A 17,010-nucleotide genomic window follows, 5' to 3' on the forward strand; every position below is an offset into this window, starting at 1 on the left:
GGACATGAAAAAGAAAAGAAAGGGCCCAAATTCCCAGGTTTCAATGATCTGATACTTTAATTAAGGAAGAATAAATGGGTCACCTCTGTCAGCTTACAATCTGCAGCTGCATTAAATGGTGTTCCTTTGGTATAAACCCGATAGCCATGGTGAGGCTTTACTGTAGCAGAATAAAGACAAAAGCAGAGCTCCCATAGGACTGACCAAGGTCACTGTGAAAACCAATGCAGCACTAGCGTCAGACCTGGAACTCCTTGACTCTGCTTGCTCTGTCCCAGCTGGTGTCCAGGCTGCCTCCCCACCAGGAAGCCTCAGCCAGCTGCTAGGTAATTACATGTGCTAATAGTCACTGACACTCCAGCCACCAACACCACGTCCCAAGTTCCCGGATCTGTTAGAACACCAAACTACCCACACTTTTCTAAGGCTGATTACTTAGGGAGGTATGTTCGGCTCCAAATGAGTCAGAACTAGGAGCCTGCCTGGCAACTTTGAAGATGAACGTCTGGGAGGGTAGAAAGACAAGTCCACTTGCCAAGTCCTCCATCCTACACCTCATCTGCCTCACAGTAGCTGTGTGACCTTGGACAAGTCCCATAACCGCAACTAGCCTCAGTGTTCCTATCTGTAAAATGGGATAATAAAGTCTGCCTTGCGGAATTGTTGGGGATGGCACACCATGAAGACTGTTAGTGCAAGGTAGGCGTCCAATACCTATTTGTTGGCTATATGAATGAACAAAACTTCTTTGATCCCATCCCCTGAAAACTGGAGACAGTAATTCCTACTTCACTTCACACTAAATGTGATTGGGAGATATATGTATAGATGTATCTGTATGTTGACCAGACTGAAAAATAGGTACTCTTTAAAAAAAAAAAACAAAAAAAAACTGGCTCATTGTATCATGTACTGAATTTGGTCTAGTTAATGGAACTTGTCTTACACTTATGATTTAGGAAAATTTATAATGAAACACTATATTTTAGTTTTCTCTTGGAATATGATTTCCAAGCGATGAAAATTTGGCTGGAACAATCAATTCGTATAGTTTCTACACACAAATCATCATCCTGGAGACAAATGAGTCAAGAATTGAGAGGTAAATCACTAAAAATAGCCTAGAGACTCAAGTGGAACTGACTTCATTTGTTTCGCTGCTCTAACTGTGTGCATCTTGGCCTGCCAGGTGATCACAATCACATCCCGAATGGTAGGGCTGATGCCTCAAAATGGACAGACATTGAAATGGAAATCCTTGGTGTGACTGTCAGAACGGCACATAGCTGGTCACTAGACAATGTAGCAAAACCTCTGTGTTGGGGAAAGAGCATAGAGATGACAGCAGCCCTTGGAGCTCCTGTTCAGTCTATGGAATTAGTATATGAAATAGAAGCATCTGGAAGAAGGTTATCAGCATCCACCAAGAGGGCTGACTCTAGGTCTAGGGTGAGGACCAGAAAAGTTGGTTATATTCGGCTCCTAACTCTGTCACTTAGTATCTGTGTGACGTTGGAAGAGTTACCTAATCTTGTTGGCCTTGATTTCTTCCTCTGTAAAATGGGGAAGCACTACCTTCCCAGATAGCAAGAGTGTTTGTTTTGAGGCTCACATGAGAAAGTGCTAAGATAAAGCAATACCGGGACTTCCCTGGTGGCACAGTGGTTAAGAATCCCCCTGCCAGTGTAGGGGACATGGGTTCGATCTCTGGTCAGGGAAGATTCCACATGTCGCAGAGCAACTAAGTCCGTGTGCTACAACTACTAAGCCCACGTGCCACAACTACTGAAGCCCGCACGCCTAGAGCCTGTGCTCCGCAACAGGAGAAGCCAGCACAATGAGAAGCCTGCACACCACAACGAAGAGTAGCCCCCGCTCACCGCAACTAGAGAAAGCCCGCGCAGCAACAAAGACCCAACACAGCCATAAATAAATAAATAAATAAATAAATAAATAAATAAATTAAAAAAAAAAGATAAAGCAATACCTAGGTATGAGACTCCATTATTACTGCAGGGATAGTAGAGGTTTAGGGTAATGTTCACTTCCTTTTAGGCATTGTCTGTGTGGGTCCTTCATGTTCATGACCCTGCTTTGTGCTTGCTCCAGTCTCCGAGGGAGCTGCTGTTATTATGTTCATGTTATGCGTGGGGAAAAAGGTCCAGAGAGGTTAACGAGTTTGCCCAAGGTTGCACAGCTAATTAGCCATGGTGGTGAGATTTGGACCCAGGCAAGAGGACTCTGGAGCCCAGGCTCCTAACCTTTAGACTGTGGGGTTTCCTGAGAGCATGACAAACAAGAAGTGCTTTGTCGGCAAGAGTTAAGGAAGCATCTTACTTTCCCTGCCACCCGGAAGTCTCAGGTTTGCTGCAAGGAAGAGAGCTGGAATCTGAAGGTCATCCCAGGTCGGAGCTGGGGACGGTGAGCAGGGGCAGTGGGAGTGAGCCTGCAGGTAGCGTAGCCATGCCCATGAAACAGGAGGCAGGAGAGTATGGTGGGCAGAGGATGGGCTTTGGAATATGAGCTACAAGGATCACATCCCTGATATTTCCACCTATAAGCTGTCACAGCAACGGCTTCCCAATCTGTTAAAATGGGAAGCTTGTACTAACCTCAGGAGGCTGCTTCAGGGCTCAAAGGAGACAACTAATGAATGCAAATCTCTTGTTGCAATTAATAACCGGCACATAGTAGGTGCTCAATAAATGGCTGCTCCCTTGTCTCTCTCCCTGAGACCTGCTGTTATTCTAGGTGACAAGATGTAAGGGATGGTGGCACAGACAGATTCTGTCTAGACAGAAACCTGAGGAAAGTACAACTCAGTGGTTAGAACTATGGGGGCCTGGGGGTCTGGGCTGCCTGAATTCATATCCTGGCTCCACCACTTACAAGTCCTGTGACCTTGGGCATGTAATTTAACCTATCTGTGCCTCAGTTTCCTTATCTGTAAAGTGGGCATAATAATAATGCCCACTTCATACAGGTTGGAGAATATTCGAGATTAATTAATCTGTGTAAAGCACTTAGAACAGTGCTCAGCTTATGGTAAGCAACCAGTAAATGCTTGTTGACTTCCATCAGGCCCCTGCATGTTTCTGGGCTGCGGGGCATCTCTGGGCCTTCAATGGGCTATACTTCATACTGCAAACCCTCCCTTTCCTTGAAGACCTCCAATCAAATCCTGGAAGGCTGGACATCTCTGCAGCCTGGCCACATCACAAGCTAGATGAACTTTAGAGGAAGGACAGTGTCTCATCTGGTGGGCAATGGGGATTTGAAAATGGTGACAATGACCACCTGGCCAACAGTGCAGGGAGTCAAGAAAGTACCCCACACGTGCACACACACCTACGTCTGAGTGTCTGTATTTTCTGCATTTAGAACCAGGTTTTGACTCAACTGAGCGAGTTGTTTCCTTTCTTTCACTTTGGATAAATGTGAGTCCCCCCGCATGGGGTCCCTGAGCAGCCCGCGAATAATTCCCACCCGGATGCAGGAGAGACCTGGATGCAGGCGTGAGAGATGGAGGGAGAGTCGCTCCATCCCCGTGCAAGTGAAAAAGCACAGACGGGCTCTGACCCAGCCAGAAATTCTACTCTGCAAGGTTTTGCTAGAAAACTACAGGAAGACAATAATTTACTTCTAGTGGAGAGAGGGAGAGAGGGAAGAAGAGGGAGGGAGGGGGAGAGGGAGGAAGAGAGAGGGAAGAAGGAAGAAGAGAGGGAGTGAATGGCTGGGAGAGAGAGAGGAAGAAGGAGAGAGAACAGAAAAGAAAGAATATGAATAGAATCAAGGCACACCGATATCTTGCAATCGAAGAATCAGGAGCATTCCCGCAGAGCCTCGCTCCTTGTCCTCCTCCATCCCTGCAACTCGAGGGACCTGGTCATTGTTAAGCCGGCGTCTGTCCTTTAAACCAGCGAAGCCCCGATCTCAGCGACGGCAAGGCTGCCGGCGCACACCGCCCCAGGCGCAACCAGCCCCGAGCCCCACGGGCTGCGGCCGCTCTCCCTGCACCCGGACGCGGGCTGGGTGTGCGGGGAAGGGCGCCCTCCCTGCGCCCCGCCGCCCCCGATCTCCCGCCCGCCGCCCTACCTGAGCTGGCGCGGCTCGCAGTCCACGCCGGGCAGCAGCAGCCGGGCGGCCTGGCGGACGTCGTCGCTGTCCATGGAGAAGCTGCGGCGGTGGCCGGCGTGCGCCACGGCCACCCGGATCCACTCCATCAGTGGCGGCAGCACGAGGAAGGGCCTGCGGCGGGGGAGGGACCGAGACGCGTTAGGGGGGCCGCGGTGGGAGCGGCCGGCTCAGACCCACCCCCACCGCTCATCGCAGACCCCCCACCCCCACTTCCCTATCCCCACCCCCTTTTCCCTGGAGACCCTGTCTCTCAGTTCAAAGTGGGAGAACCTTTGGAGACATCCGGACCGCACTGGTGACCTCGGGGCAGGCTCTCCTGAGTCTTTGGGCCTCAGTTTCCTCATCTGCAAAACGGGGATAATGTGACTGAAAGGCCACGATGTGACTCTTCTGTGAGTGTAATCTTCCTCGGCAATCATGTGAACATAAAGGAGATGACTCACTTAAAGCACCATGCACAGAGCTGGGTGCTTAGTAGAAAATCCAATCAACTCCTGGGGTTTTTAGGACTTGGGGCTCCCCATGGTGAGCCCAATCGTAAATCGTCCTCCAACTCTCTCTTCCCACCCCTAGCTGTTCCCTGTCATCCTTCTGGAGCTCTCCCAGGCCTCAGCTCTGCCCAAGCACCAAGCCGCCAGCAGGCTTTAGCGTCTGGAAACGTGGAGCCTTCCCGGAGAGCCTGACCGGGCAGCCCAGAACTGCCAGCAAACTGCGGGGGAGGAAGGGGCGGTGCTTTGGGGCCTTGGCCACACCCCTGAAGCTTTGGGAAGTCTCATGCTCCCCACAGGCTAAAGGGATCACAGCAGGGGTCCAACTCGCCGCCAGAATTCACCGAGATAATGCTTAAGGCTGAACTATAACTTTCTAAGTGTAATACATTTGTGCCATCTTCTTATTTCTTCCGGTGATTATTATAAACTCCATCCTCACATTAGGATTGAGGGCAGGGGAGCTTTTGGAAAATACTGATACCTGAGTCCTATCCCAGGGATTCTGATTTAATTTATCTAGGATGGGGCTGGACATTGGTAGTGCTTAAAACACCCCCCAGGTGACCTTAACGCGCATCAGAATGCTCCAGAGGGCTTGTTAAAATGCACATTGCTGGGCTCCACCCCCAGAGGGTCTGATTCAGTAGATCAGGGGAGGTGGCCAAGAATTTGCCCTTCTAATGAGTTCTGGGGCCATGCTGATGCTGCCGGGCTGGAGGGGCAAACTCGAAGAACTTCTGCTCTAAGGTATGGTATAGGGCCTGAGAATCACCTGGTTTTGAGTGTGTGTGTGTGTGTGAGTGTGTGTGTGAGTGTGTGTGTGGTGGGGGATGCAGATTCCCTGGCCTTATCTCCAGCGATGCTGATTGCATAGGGTCCACGAATATAATTTTAAGAAGCAGCCCATATGATATTGATTTAGGTAGACCAAGGGCCACACTTTGAGAAACGCATGGTGTAGATCAAACAGGTGTCCTACCATTCAACATGGTTATGACCAGGGTGAGGCACATGGGGCGCCTGGGTGCAAAATTTAAGAGGGTCAGATCAAGTAAGTATGTTCTAGCAGCTCTCTTGCCTCACCCTAGCCCCGGTGCTGCCATTCAGTCCAGCATGGCTGCCATGGGAGGGAGAAAAGGTTGGTAAATAAAGGGTTTATTTACCCAAGGCAGCAACCCCCTCCCGGTATGCAGATGTCACGAGCTTCCCACCCAGTTTTGGTGGCAGGTTCCAGTTTTCTTAGAAAGCAACCTATTTATCCAATGTTAAGATTAAACAGCTTTTACATTCATCTCAGTTAATCCCATTCATGATCTCATCTAAATGCTTAGGACCAACCTACAAGCTAGTTATGATTATGCCCATTTTCTAGATCAGGAGAATGAAGTTTATTGAGGTTAAGTAACATGCCCTGGATCACAGGGTTAGCAAGTACGAGAGCTGGGAGTCAGACCCAAGACATTTGACTACATAGCCTATGTGCTATAACCCCATGTGGTACCCATCCACGTTCTCTTGTCCAACTTCCTTCCCAGCACCAGGGGAAGCCGATCTGGTCTTGGACCTTTGATGGCATGCCATTTTCATTCCTGCTCATGCAGCTCAATCCCCTGTAAGGCCTCCAGCCCTTTAAAAAGCCACACCCCACTTAACCTTCAAACCACAGTTCGAATCCCACCTCTCCCTAAACATTTCTCCTGAGGACTCCTCCCAGCATAGACCCCTCCCATGGTAGCCCTCACCCCAGTGGCCTTACCCACCGGCCTTGCAGAGTCCGCATTAGAATGTAAGCTCCATGGGGCAGGGACCTGGAACTGCTGGGTTCACCGATCCAGCCCCATCCCTACTCCCAGGGCAGTGCCTGGCAGGCTGTGAGCACTTAATAAATAATGTGTTCATGAAATGGACTAAGATTTATCAATTCCTTACTGGGTGAAACAGATAAAATCGAGTTTCTGGACCCTTGGACCTGTGGGGCAGGCTCCCAGGGAATTTCTGCCCAGATCAGCCTGCTGCTTAGGCTGTCGTCCTCATTCTCTCAGTCTCTCCATCACCTAAACTGAATCAGGCACTCAATAAACACACTGACTTGAAATTGAATTGGATTCTACAGTCTCAGGTGAGGGGACTTATTTTTGTCACCATGTCTCCATGACTGGTAAAACCAGCCCCGGGTACTCAGAGAATGCCCCTCTGGGTTGTATTTTCAGAGGCAGCACCCCCAAGCCCTGGTCTGCCTTTCCTTTGCTCAGTGCCCCCCAAAGCATAGCCCACAACTCCCGGTCCCTGGGGGCCCTGTGTCTCTAGCACAGACTGCCCTTCAGCGGCTGCCTTTCATGTTAGATGCTGAAGCCCAGGGCACACAGCCAACTTCTGATGAATACCAAAGAGGAGAAAAAGAGGCTCTACTGCCTTCAAAATAACACCTTTACCAAGACAGCCGGCGAGCACCAGAGTAAGAAACCTTGAACCCCAGGATTCCGGCCTCTTCCGGAATTTTCTATGTACCTATTTTTTCCTTTCATCATTGCCTTCTTTTTGTCACTCTGACCTCAATAGTTTATAAGCTCATGAATTCTTTGCCAGCAACTCATCTAAAAATCTTCTTATCTTGGCTACTCAGAAGGAAAGAAAAATAGCATTATTTGTGATGTTTCTTTTGGAGGAGTTGGAGATGGGAAAGAATGCTAGGGTCTTGAGTTAAGGAGAGGGTGGAGAACGCTGAGGGAAAAAAGACTGTATTCTCCTGATATATTTTTAAGACAACAATGTTCCACTGGCTACGGACATTGTTCTGAAGTTGTCTGTAGTAACTAAAACCTAGAGGAAGCCCAAGAAGCTCATGGCTTAGTGAAGTGGATTCAACCTCAGAATCACGGGGTTGGGGGAGGTTAGGAAGGGGTGTGTGTGTGAAAATTGCCAAGGCCTCAATTTGACCGCCAGAGTTTTGGTTCAACAGGTCTGGGACGGGGCCTGGGCATCTGTAGTCTAAATAAGCTCCTCTGGGAATTTGGGAGCAAGCCAGGTTTAATAACCCCTGAGCAGGTGGCCTGAGGTGAACAGAGGGGAGACACGGTCCATTCAACAGGCCAGTGGCCATTAAAATTGTTGCTATGGTCTTAAAAAACTAAAAATAGAGTTACCATATGATCCAGCGATCCCACTCCTGGGCATATATCCGGAGAAAACTATAATTCGAAAAGATACACGCACCCCAATGTTCATAGCAGCACTATTTATGATAGTCAAGACATGAAAACAACCTAAACATCTGTTGATAGAGGAATGGATAAAGAAGATGTGGTTCATATACACAATGGAATACTACTCAGCCATAGAAAGAATGAAATATTGCAATTTGCAGCAACATGGATGGACCTAGAGATTATCATACTGAATGAAATGTCAGACAAAGACAAATATCATATGATATCACTTATATGTGAAACCTAAAAAAAGATACAAATGAACTTACTTACAAAACAGAAATAGACTAACAGACATAGCAAACAAACTTATAATTACCAAAGGGGAAAGGGGGGAAGGGATAAATTAGGGGTTTAGGATTAAAATTACACACTACTATATATAAAACAGATAACCAACAAGGTCCTACTGTATAGCACAGGGACCTCTACTCAATATCTTGTAGTAGCCTGTAGTGGGGAGGGAATCTGAAAAAGAATTACTTGGCTGTGAGCCTGGCACTGGCACAACATTGTAAATCAACTATATTTCAATAAAAAATTAAAAAGAAGTAAACCCTAAAAAAAAATGGTCGCTAAGGCTTTTGAAGAGAAGGTTTGTGGGAGTGGGACCAGAGGTTCTAGAAGGGAAAAGAAAGCCTAGATGGGTTTCTTGCAGGGTCAAGAGAGCAAGTCAGCGCAGGAAGGTTGTTGGGCCCAGATTCAAGAAGGACATACATGGGTGGCGCCTTTCTGAAATGCTGAAGAGAGAGCTGGTGATGAGGGTGACCACCCAGAGTGGAAAGGGAGTCTTGCGGGGGAGGGGCTGGGTGCTAAAGAGGATGGTGGGGTATGTGGGAGAGCCTGGTTTGTTCAGGATTCTGAGGAACTGAATTCTAGTCCTGAATCTGCCAAGAGCTCACAGCAGGACCCTGGTTCTGGTCTGTAAAGTTCTGGCTCTCAGTGTCTTCATCTGTAAAGTGGGTGGGTTTGGATCTGAGGGTCTATTTCAGGGTTTGGCAAACCTTTTCTGTAAAGGGCCAGGTAGTAAATAGGCTTTATGGGCCATACAATTTCTGTTGCAACTACTCAACTCCGCCATTGCAGTGAGTAAGCAGCCACAGACAATACATACATGACAGAGCTGGCTGTGTTCCAAGAAAACTTTATTCACGAAATCAGATGGTGGGTCACAGTTGGCCAACCCTGGGTCTGTTTGATTCCTTTCTACTCTAAAATTCTTTGGTTCTATCGAAATAGCCAGCTGCCTGGGGGCTTAGGGTGAGTCTAGTGTGCAGATCAGGGAAGATGGGAAGAAGCACATGAAGGTCCTAGTGATGGGCACAGAAAGCTTTGGAGAGATTAGAAAATAGGACCCTTCCAAACAGAGGTCATGGTTGGATTTGGGGAATATTGAGCCACAGGCATACTCAGAGGCAGAACCTTCAAGGATGAAACGCAAACCTGGCCATGGGTGTGTAACTGATAAAATGTCATCTATTAATAGCATTTATTCATCCAACAATCCTTTAGGGAGCACCCATATTGCAGGTATGCTTCCAGGAGCTGGAGATGGAGTGGAGAACAGGATGCATCTATGTTCTCATAGAGCTAACAGTCTAACAGGGAGACAGATAAGAAACCCATAAACTAACAAGTAATAAAGCAATTACAAACTGTGATCAGTGCCAGGGTGCTGGGATAGAGAATAAACAGGGTTGACGTAGGTTGGTGGGAAGGCCTCTCTGAGGAGGTGACAAAACCTTGAATATGTGAAGGAATTGGCCATATGTGAATGTGCGTGTATAAAGATGGATGTTCTAGGTGGCAGTAACAGACTGTGCAAAGGCCCTGAGGCAGAAAAGACCTTTACAGTTCAACCAAGGGCTTTCACACACATCATGTCCTAGTTAGCCCTCCAGGACAGATGGGGCGGCCAGGACATGTGTGAGGAAGGATCACTGTGGTTGGCTGGATAATGGCCCCCAAAGATATCTGGTCGATTCTCTATGAATACTCATAGCAAAAGAAAGTCTGCAGATGTGGTACAGCTAAGGATCTTGAGAAGATTAGCCTGGATTATCCAGGTAGGCCCTAAATGCAATCACAGGGGTCCTTATAAGAGGGAAACAGAGGGAGATTCAACACAGGTGATATGGAAGCAAGATGCTCTGCTGCTGGGTTGAAGATGAAAGAAGGGGCCACAAGCCAAGGAATGCAAGGAATGCAGATTTAGAAGCTGGAAAAGATGAGGAAATGGATTCTTCCCTCAGAACCTCCAGAAGAAAACAGCCTTTCTGACACCTTGATTTTGGCCTGGTGAAACTGACTTTGGACTACTGACCTCTAGAACTGTATGAGAATAAATGTGTGTTGTTTTAACCCACCAAGTCTGTGGCCATTTGTCACAGCAGCCACAGGAGACCAAGCCAGGGTATTGACAGGGTCGCTGCAGGTGAGGTTGGAGACGTGGGGGTGGAGAATGTGAATCAAGTGTTAAAGCTGGGAATGAGGGCATTCACAGGGCTCTGGAATTCATCTCGGATGCCTAAACTGCCTTGTTCCTGAGGTCCAAGCATTACTTGTTGATATGGGCTGAACTGTGTCCACCCCAAATTCATATGTTGAAGCCTTAACCCCCAGAACATCAGAATGTAACTGTATTAAAATGAGGTCATTAGGGTGGGCCCTAATTCAGTGTGATTGGTGTCCTTATAAGAAGGGAGACTGGGACACACAAAGAGACACAGAGGGGCAACCATGTAAAAGATGCAGCAAGAGGGCAGCAGTCTGTAAGCCAAGGAGAGAGGCCTCAGAAAACATCAAACTTGCTGACACGTGGATCTTGGACTTCCAGCCTCCAGCACTGTGAGAAAATAAATTTCTTTTGTACAAGCCGCCTTTTTTATTATGGAAGCCCCAGCAGACTGATACGCCTGTGGTTTGACTTAAATTTTGCCCTGCCCTTGAGGTTTTAGTCTGTGGTAGAGGAGCTGCTATTGGAAGCTCGCACTCTTTGGAGTGTGATGGTTTTGTGTTCATTTCCTAGTGACAATAGTGGATGAGTTAAAGCCATTTGAAAGCTGTACCATGCAGAAGTCAGAAGTTTGGGCTTTGGAGACAGGCTGACTAAGAGCTGGATTCCAGCTCCATCTTCAAGCTGTGTGACCTTGAACAAAGTACAGTTGTCCCTTGGTATCCATGGGGAATTGGTTCCAGGACCTCCACAGGTACCAAAATGCTCAAGTCCCTTATGTAAAATGGCATGGTACAGTTGGTGTTCTGTATTCGCAGGTTCTGCATCTGCAGATTCAACCAACTGTGGATGTGGACCCCACGGGTATGGAGGACGACTGTATTCCGATGGTCATGCCTCACTTCTCTCACCGGGAAAATGGGGATAATAACAGTACCTATGTCAGAGGGTGTGGTTGACACAGTACCTATGTCAGAGGGTGTGTAATGGCCCCCCCAAAATGTCCAATCCCCAGAACCTGTCAATGTTATCTGATGAAACAGAGTTTGCACATGTGATTAAGTTAAGGATTTTGAGTAGGGAAGACTGTCTTGAATTATCCAGGTGGGCCCCAAATGAAATCACAAGCCAAGTTAGAAGAGGGAGGCAAGAAGGTCAAAGGAGGGAGTAGATGTGACAACAGAAGCAAGAAGTTGGACTAATGCAGGAAAGGGACCAGGAGCCAAGGCACACAGGTGGCCTCCAGACGCTGGAAAAGGCAAGGAAATAGATTCTCCCCTGGAGCCTCCAGAAGGAACCAGCCCTGCCGACACTTTAACTTTAGCCTAGTGAAACTGATTTCATACTTGTGACCCCCAGACTGTAAGATAATCAGTTTGTATTGTTTTGAGCCTGCATGTTTGTGGCAGGTTTTTTTTTTAATTAAAAAAATTTTTTTAAGTCTTTATTGAATTTGTTACAATATTGCTTCTGTTTTATGTTTTGGTATTTTGGCTGCGAGGCATGTGGGATCTTAGCTCCCCGACCAGGGATTGAATCTGCACCCTCTGCATTGGAAGGTGAAGTCTTAACCGCTGGACCGCCAGGGAAGTCCCTGTGGCAGTTTTTTACAGCAGCCATGGGAAACTAACACAGAAGGTTATTGTAGGAACTGGATGGGATGATGTACACGTAGCCTGGTGCCTGGTACCAGGAAAGTGCTCATAAGCGGTAGCTGTCATCATCATCATCACCAACGTTGTTTTTAGCATCAGTCAACCTTCTCTCTGCCAGATGGAAGAAAAGGCCTTGCTACACAGAGCGACGCTTCCATCTTCCCTTTTCAAATCAAAGCAAATCTCTGCAGTTGCTATGCCTTTCCTTTATAAATTGTGTGGCTCCGACTTCTCATGTTTGTTATTTGTTGAGTCTTTCTTACGTTGGAGAGGAATTTAGATATTTGACTGTGGTTTGGGAGGCTCATAATTTCAGAGAAACAGGGAGTGAAGGACGAGCAGCAGCATTGATAGTAGACAATATCCAGTGCTGGTTTCTATAGCAATAGTCACTGTAATCTCACTGTAGTTGTGAGACCAAAGCTAGGAAGATGATGGCAGAGGTCAGAGGTGGCCATGGCTGGTTACTATAGTGACAGCTCAACTGTGCAAAGTATGGTGGGCTTGCCTGAGGGGGTGGTTCCTGCAGACAGCCCGGAGTAGGAGGAGCTAACGGTGTGGGCTAGGTCAGAGCTTCCCAAATATTAATGTGCGTATGAATAGTCTGGAATCTTTTAAAAATGCAGATTCTGATTCAGTGGGTCTGGGGTAGGGCCCGAGACTCCGCATTTCTATCAAACTCCCTGGCAATGATGCAGCTGCCAATCTATTGACCACATTTAAATAACGAGGCCCTAGGAAGTATTATGACTCAAGCCAGAAACCAGGGACGGTGAATTCAGTTATCATGTTTAAGGGGGAGAAGGTGAGGCAAGGAGGGAGAGAGCTGCAAGAGGGGCGAGAGGCCCAGGAGACAACAGAAAGGAAGAAGGAGCTTGTTTGTACCTGGACCTCCTGATTAAACCTGGGGGCTCTGTCGGATTGGCTGAACCTAGGTCACAAGACTGCACCAAGCTGTAGGGGAGGCTGGGAGAACAAGTGTTTGGTGATTTCAGCTTTTATCGGGGGAGGTGGGTTCTCCCTCCCACCAGGATTCTCCTTTAGTTTTCCAGTTATCTTATGAAACATCATCTCCCAGTCTTAGGGAGTTTGTTCTGAACTAAGCTCCCATCCCATTGTCTGATAGGTGTTTTGTATTCATGACAGTGTTTAGCATCATCCCGGGAATGTAAATGCTTAAAAAATACACTTTGTGATAGTTAATTTTATGTGTCAACTTGGTTAGGCCACAGCTACCCAGATGTATGGTCAAAAATATATTACCCAGATATGTAGTCTGGATGTTGCTGGGTGTTGAAAGTATTTTTTAGATGAGATTAACAATTAAATCAGTGGACTTTGAGTAAAGCAATTTGTCCTCCAGAAGGTGGGTAGGGCTCATCCAATCAATTAGAGGCCTGAAGAGAAAAAAAGACTGGTCTCCTCCGAAAAACAGGGAAACTGCCAGCTCACTGCCTTCAGATCTGAGCTGCAACGTTGACTCTTTCCTGGGTCATACACACAACCTAGTGGTTCTGTTTCTCTGGAAAACCCTACATAATACACACCTGCAACGGGTGCCACGGGACTTAATTGTTTGCAGTGATGCAGCCTCCTCTTTCTACGGTGATCCCACCCACTTCCGCATCATGCACAATTGGCAGGGGCAGGGAGGAAGCCTGGGGGCTGGATCACACAGAGGACCACTTCCCAGTATCCCAAGTGTGCAGACACATCCCTTGGGAACTGAGACAAAGGCATCATGGGTAGGGTAGGGTCCATGCTTTTAGGGAAGGGTAAGCCATGCTATACCAAAGGACAAGTCCCTTGCTGTGTGGAAGTCCACCCCACCAATGGGTGATTATATAAATCCCCTGAAATGGGACAAGTGCCAAGGGGTACTGGTGAGGAGGTGATTTCCCCTAATAGTGCCAGCAGGTGCATATGACTGACCACCCAGCCTTCTTTGGCTTTCCTGTCACACATTCTGAAGAAGGTGATTTAGAGGGCTGCGGGGTCCGTGAATGGAGCGCGGAGGTGCAAGCAGAGCAAAAATGATATACAAATAGTAACAGTCTCCTTGCTGCGGACAAACAGCTGCACATCCCCCAGCTTTCATCTTCCCTCCCACCCTGGAGAGGAAGGTCTCCTCCCCGCCCCCCCCGCCCCCGCTTCCCTGGGCACGTGGCCCCATCACTGCTCTCCCGGCGGTCCCATAACTCAACCTCCACTTCCTCTCTGGACTTTCCCATCAGCATTTAAACACTCAACATGCTCCCGTCTCTCACAATTTGAATAGGAGAGGAGCAAAACTGATGGAGAGGAAGAATTCACAGTCCTCCTGGAATTTCAGTCTAGGTACTCCGTCTAGTTTTCCATCTTCGGCAGGGGGAGCTCAAAATCACCCGGGGAACTGATTGAAATGCATAGTCCTGAGTTCCTGCCATTTGCTGGGTGTGTTAGTTTCCTGTTGCTGCTGTAACAAACTACCGCAAACTTGGTGGCTTAAAACAACAGACATTTATTCTCGCAGAGTGCTGGAGGCCAGAAGTCCAAAATCAAGGTGTCCCCAGGGCCGTGCTCCCTCCAGAGGATCTAGGGGAGAGCCCATTCCTTGCCTCTTCCAGCTTTTGGTGGTTGCTAGCGTCCCTTAGCTTGTGGCTACATTACTCTAATCTCTGCCTCTGTGTTTATGTCACTTCTTCCTTGTCTGTGTGTGTCAAATCTCCCTTTTCTTATAAGGACACTTGTGATAGGATTTAGGGCCTACCCAGATAATGCAGGATAATCTCCCCATGTCAAGACCCTTGACTGAATTGCATCTGCAAAGACCCTTTTCCTTTATAAAATAACATCTATTGGTTTCAGGGGATTAGGACCTGTTTTCTTTGGGGGCCACTATTCGGTCTACTACACTTGGCATCTATCTGCATCTAGTGCATTCTCTGCAGGGGTTTCTGATGACTACCTGAGGCCGAGACTCTCAGGTCTTAGGGAATGCCAGCTCTGAGCTGAGGGATGCTTGGCAAGCCCGAAGTCCTTCCTCACACATCATGCAGGGCCCAGAGACCAGCCTGCACCTCTCTTCTGTAGCCTATTTGCTACAGCACAGCCGAGCCTGGCTTAGGGGTGCAGAGGCCTCTGTGGTGGGATCCTGATCTCAAGTGCATAGAATGATGATGGGGCCTAGAGGGGATATAAATGGCCCTGGGAGGGGAGCCGTGGCTTTAGAAGTGGGGAAGCCATAGGCTCTGTTTGAGGCTGTTGCAGAACCTTCCTCGCAGCCTTGGGTACAAAAGATAAACATCCGGGAGGTGGCAAAGGCTGCACAGCTTCATATCCTAGCAGCAGAGGCTCAAGAAACGTAAAAAGGCAGGGCCTGGCCGCATCAAGGCTGAGAGGCAAAAGCCAGAGATGGGCTCCCGGGGTCATCTGAGCCTGCCCCTGCCTCCAAGAGGATTATTATAAAAGTCTCCAAAAGGCAGCACACGGCCTAACAAAGAAACCCACTGCCCCTTTGAATCTAATGCTGGTGTGGTGGAACGGACACACAGCCTGAAGACAGAAGGCCCTACATTTGAGCCCAGGCTCCATCATTTGCTGTGGGACCTTGGGCAAGTTACTGAACTTCTCTGTGCCCCAGTTTCCTCATATGTAAAATGGGAGAAATAGTAAGGCTACCCCACAGGGTTGTTGGGCATATTAAATGAGAGCATCCCTGTAAGGTGCTGAGCACATAGTAAATGCTCAACGAAGGGAGCTATTATTGAGGGCTCATTACATGCTAGGCATGGTTCTGAGCGGTTTTCTTTCATTGGTTCATTAGATAATGACTAGAACCATAAAGTAAGTACCGTTATGATCTTCATTCTACAGATAATGAAAGGAAGCACAGAGAGGTTATGTAACATGCCTAAGGGCAAGCAGTTATAAGCGGCAGTACTGGGATACACATGCAGGCAGGTGGACCCAGCGCTGGGGCTAGTAACCCTGTCATTTCCAGGCAGAGGCTACAGTGTACGCAGGCTGGGTGTGGCTGGAGCTGAGATGGAGGGGAGATAGTGGTGGAGGGAGGTAGGAGGTAGGAGAGGTAGGAGGCAACACTGGAGAGAGACAGGAGAAGAACCACACAGGGCCTTGTAACTCCTGCAATAAAACTGTGTAAACTCCTAATACTTTAATTTTCCCTGAGAATTGCAGTTGAAAAACACAAAGTCAGAAAAACATTTGAAAAGAAACATCAAAAATGGGTTGACAGGGCTTCCCTGGTGGTGCAGTGGTTAAGAATCCACCTGCCAATGCAGGGGACACAGGTTCAGTAAGATCCCACATGCTGCGGAGCAACTAAGCCCGTGCGCCACAACTACTGAGCCTGCACTCTAGAGCCCGTGAGCCTCAACTACTGAAGCCCGCACGCCTAGAGCCGGTGCTCCGCAACAAGAGAAGCCACCGCAATGAGAAGCCCGCGCGGGCTTCCCTGGTGGCGCAGTGGTTGGGAGTCTGCCTGCCAATGCAGGGGACACGGGTTCGAGCCCTGGTCTGGGAGGATCCCACATGCCGCGGAGCAACTGGGCCCGTGAGTCACAACTACTGAGCCTGCGCGTCTGGAGCCTGTGCTCCGCAACAAGAGAGGCCGCGATAGTGAGGGGCCCGCGCATCGCGATGAAGAGTGGCCCCCCCGCTCGCCGCAACTAGAGAAAGCCCTCGCACGGAGACGGAGACCCAACACAGCCAAAAATAAATAAATTAATTAATTAAAAAAAAAAATAAAAGAATCAGATTTAAAAAAAAAAAAGAGAAGCCCGCGCACCACAACGAAGAGTAGCCCCCGCTTGACGCAACTAGAGAAAGCCTGCATGCAGCAACAAAGAGCCAACTCAGCCAAAAATAAAGAAATTAATAAATTAATTAAAAAAAAATGGGTTGACAAAAATACCTCTGAGAATGCAAAACAATGGGTTCACCACAACTGTTTGTTTAGAAAGTTAGTGGAGAATTTTTTATACTCTGGCTGAGACTGCTTGGGTCCCTTTATATGTGTCCTCTTCTTCCTTAGTAATAAAACCCCCAATCTTCAGCTGGGCTCA

The 17,010-nt window shown here is 48.2% G+C and overlaps 1 protein-coding gene across 4 annotated transcripts in view; it reads right to left on the minus strand.

The window, feature by feature from the left end:
* Window positions 1-17,010, minus strand: part of ABTB3 (ankyrin repeat and BTB domain containing 3) — a 310,593-nt gene that overhangs the window by 65,628 nt on the left and 227,955 nt on the right. For 3 of the 4 annotated variants that reach the window (XM_061204459.1, XM_061204460.1, XM_061204457.1), the window contains one exon: window positions 4,096-4,248. In XM_061204459.1, the coding sequence (XP_061060442.1) occupies window positions 4,096-4,248 (153 nt within the window). Of the gene's footprint in view, window positions 1-4,095; window positions 4,249-4,347; window positions 4,482-17,010 lie in introns of those variants that run through there. The other variant, XM_061204461.1, reaches the window with a different exon arrangement.

The sequence above is a fragment of the Eubalaena glacialis genome, chromosome 11, assembly GCF_028564815.1.
Source record: "Eubalaena glacialis isolate mEubGla1 chromosome 11, mEubGla1.1.hap2.+ XY, whole genome shotgun sequence".
Classification (NCBI taxonomy): domain Eukaryota; kingdom Metazoa; phylum Chordata; class Mammalia; order Artiodactyla; family Balaenidae; genus Eubalaena; species Eubalaena glacialis.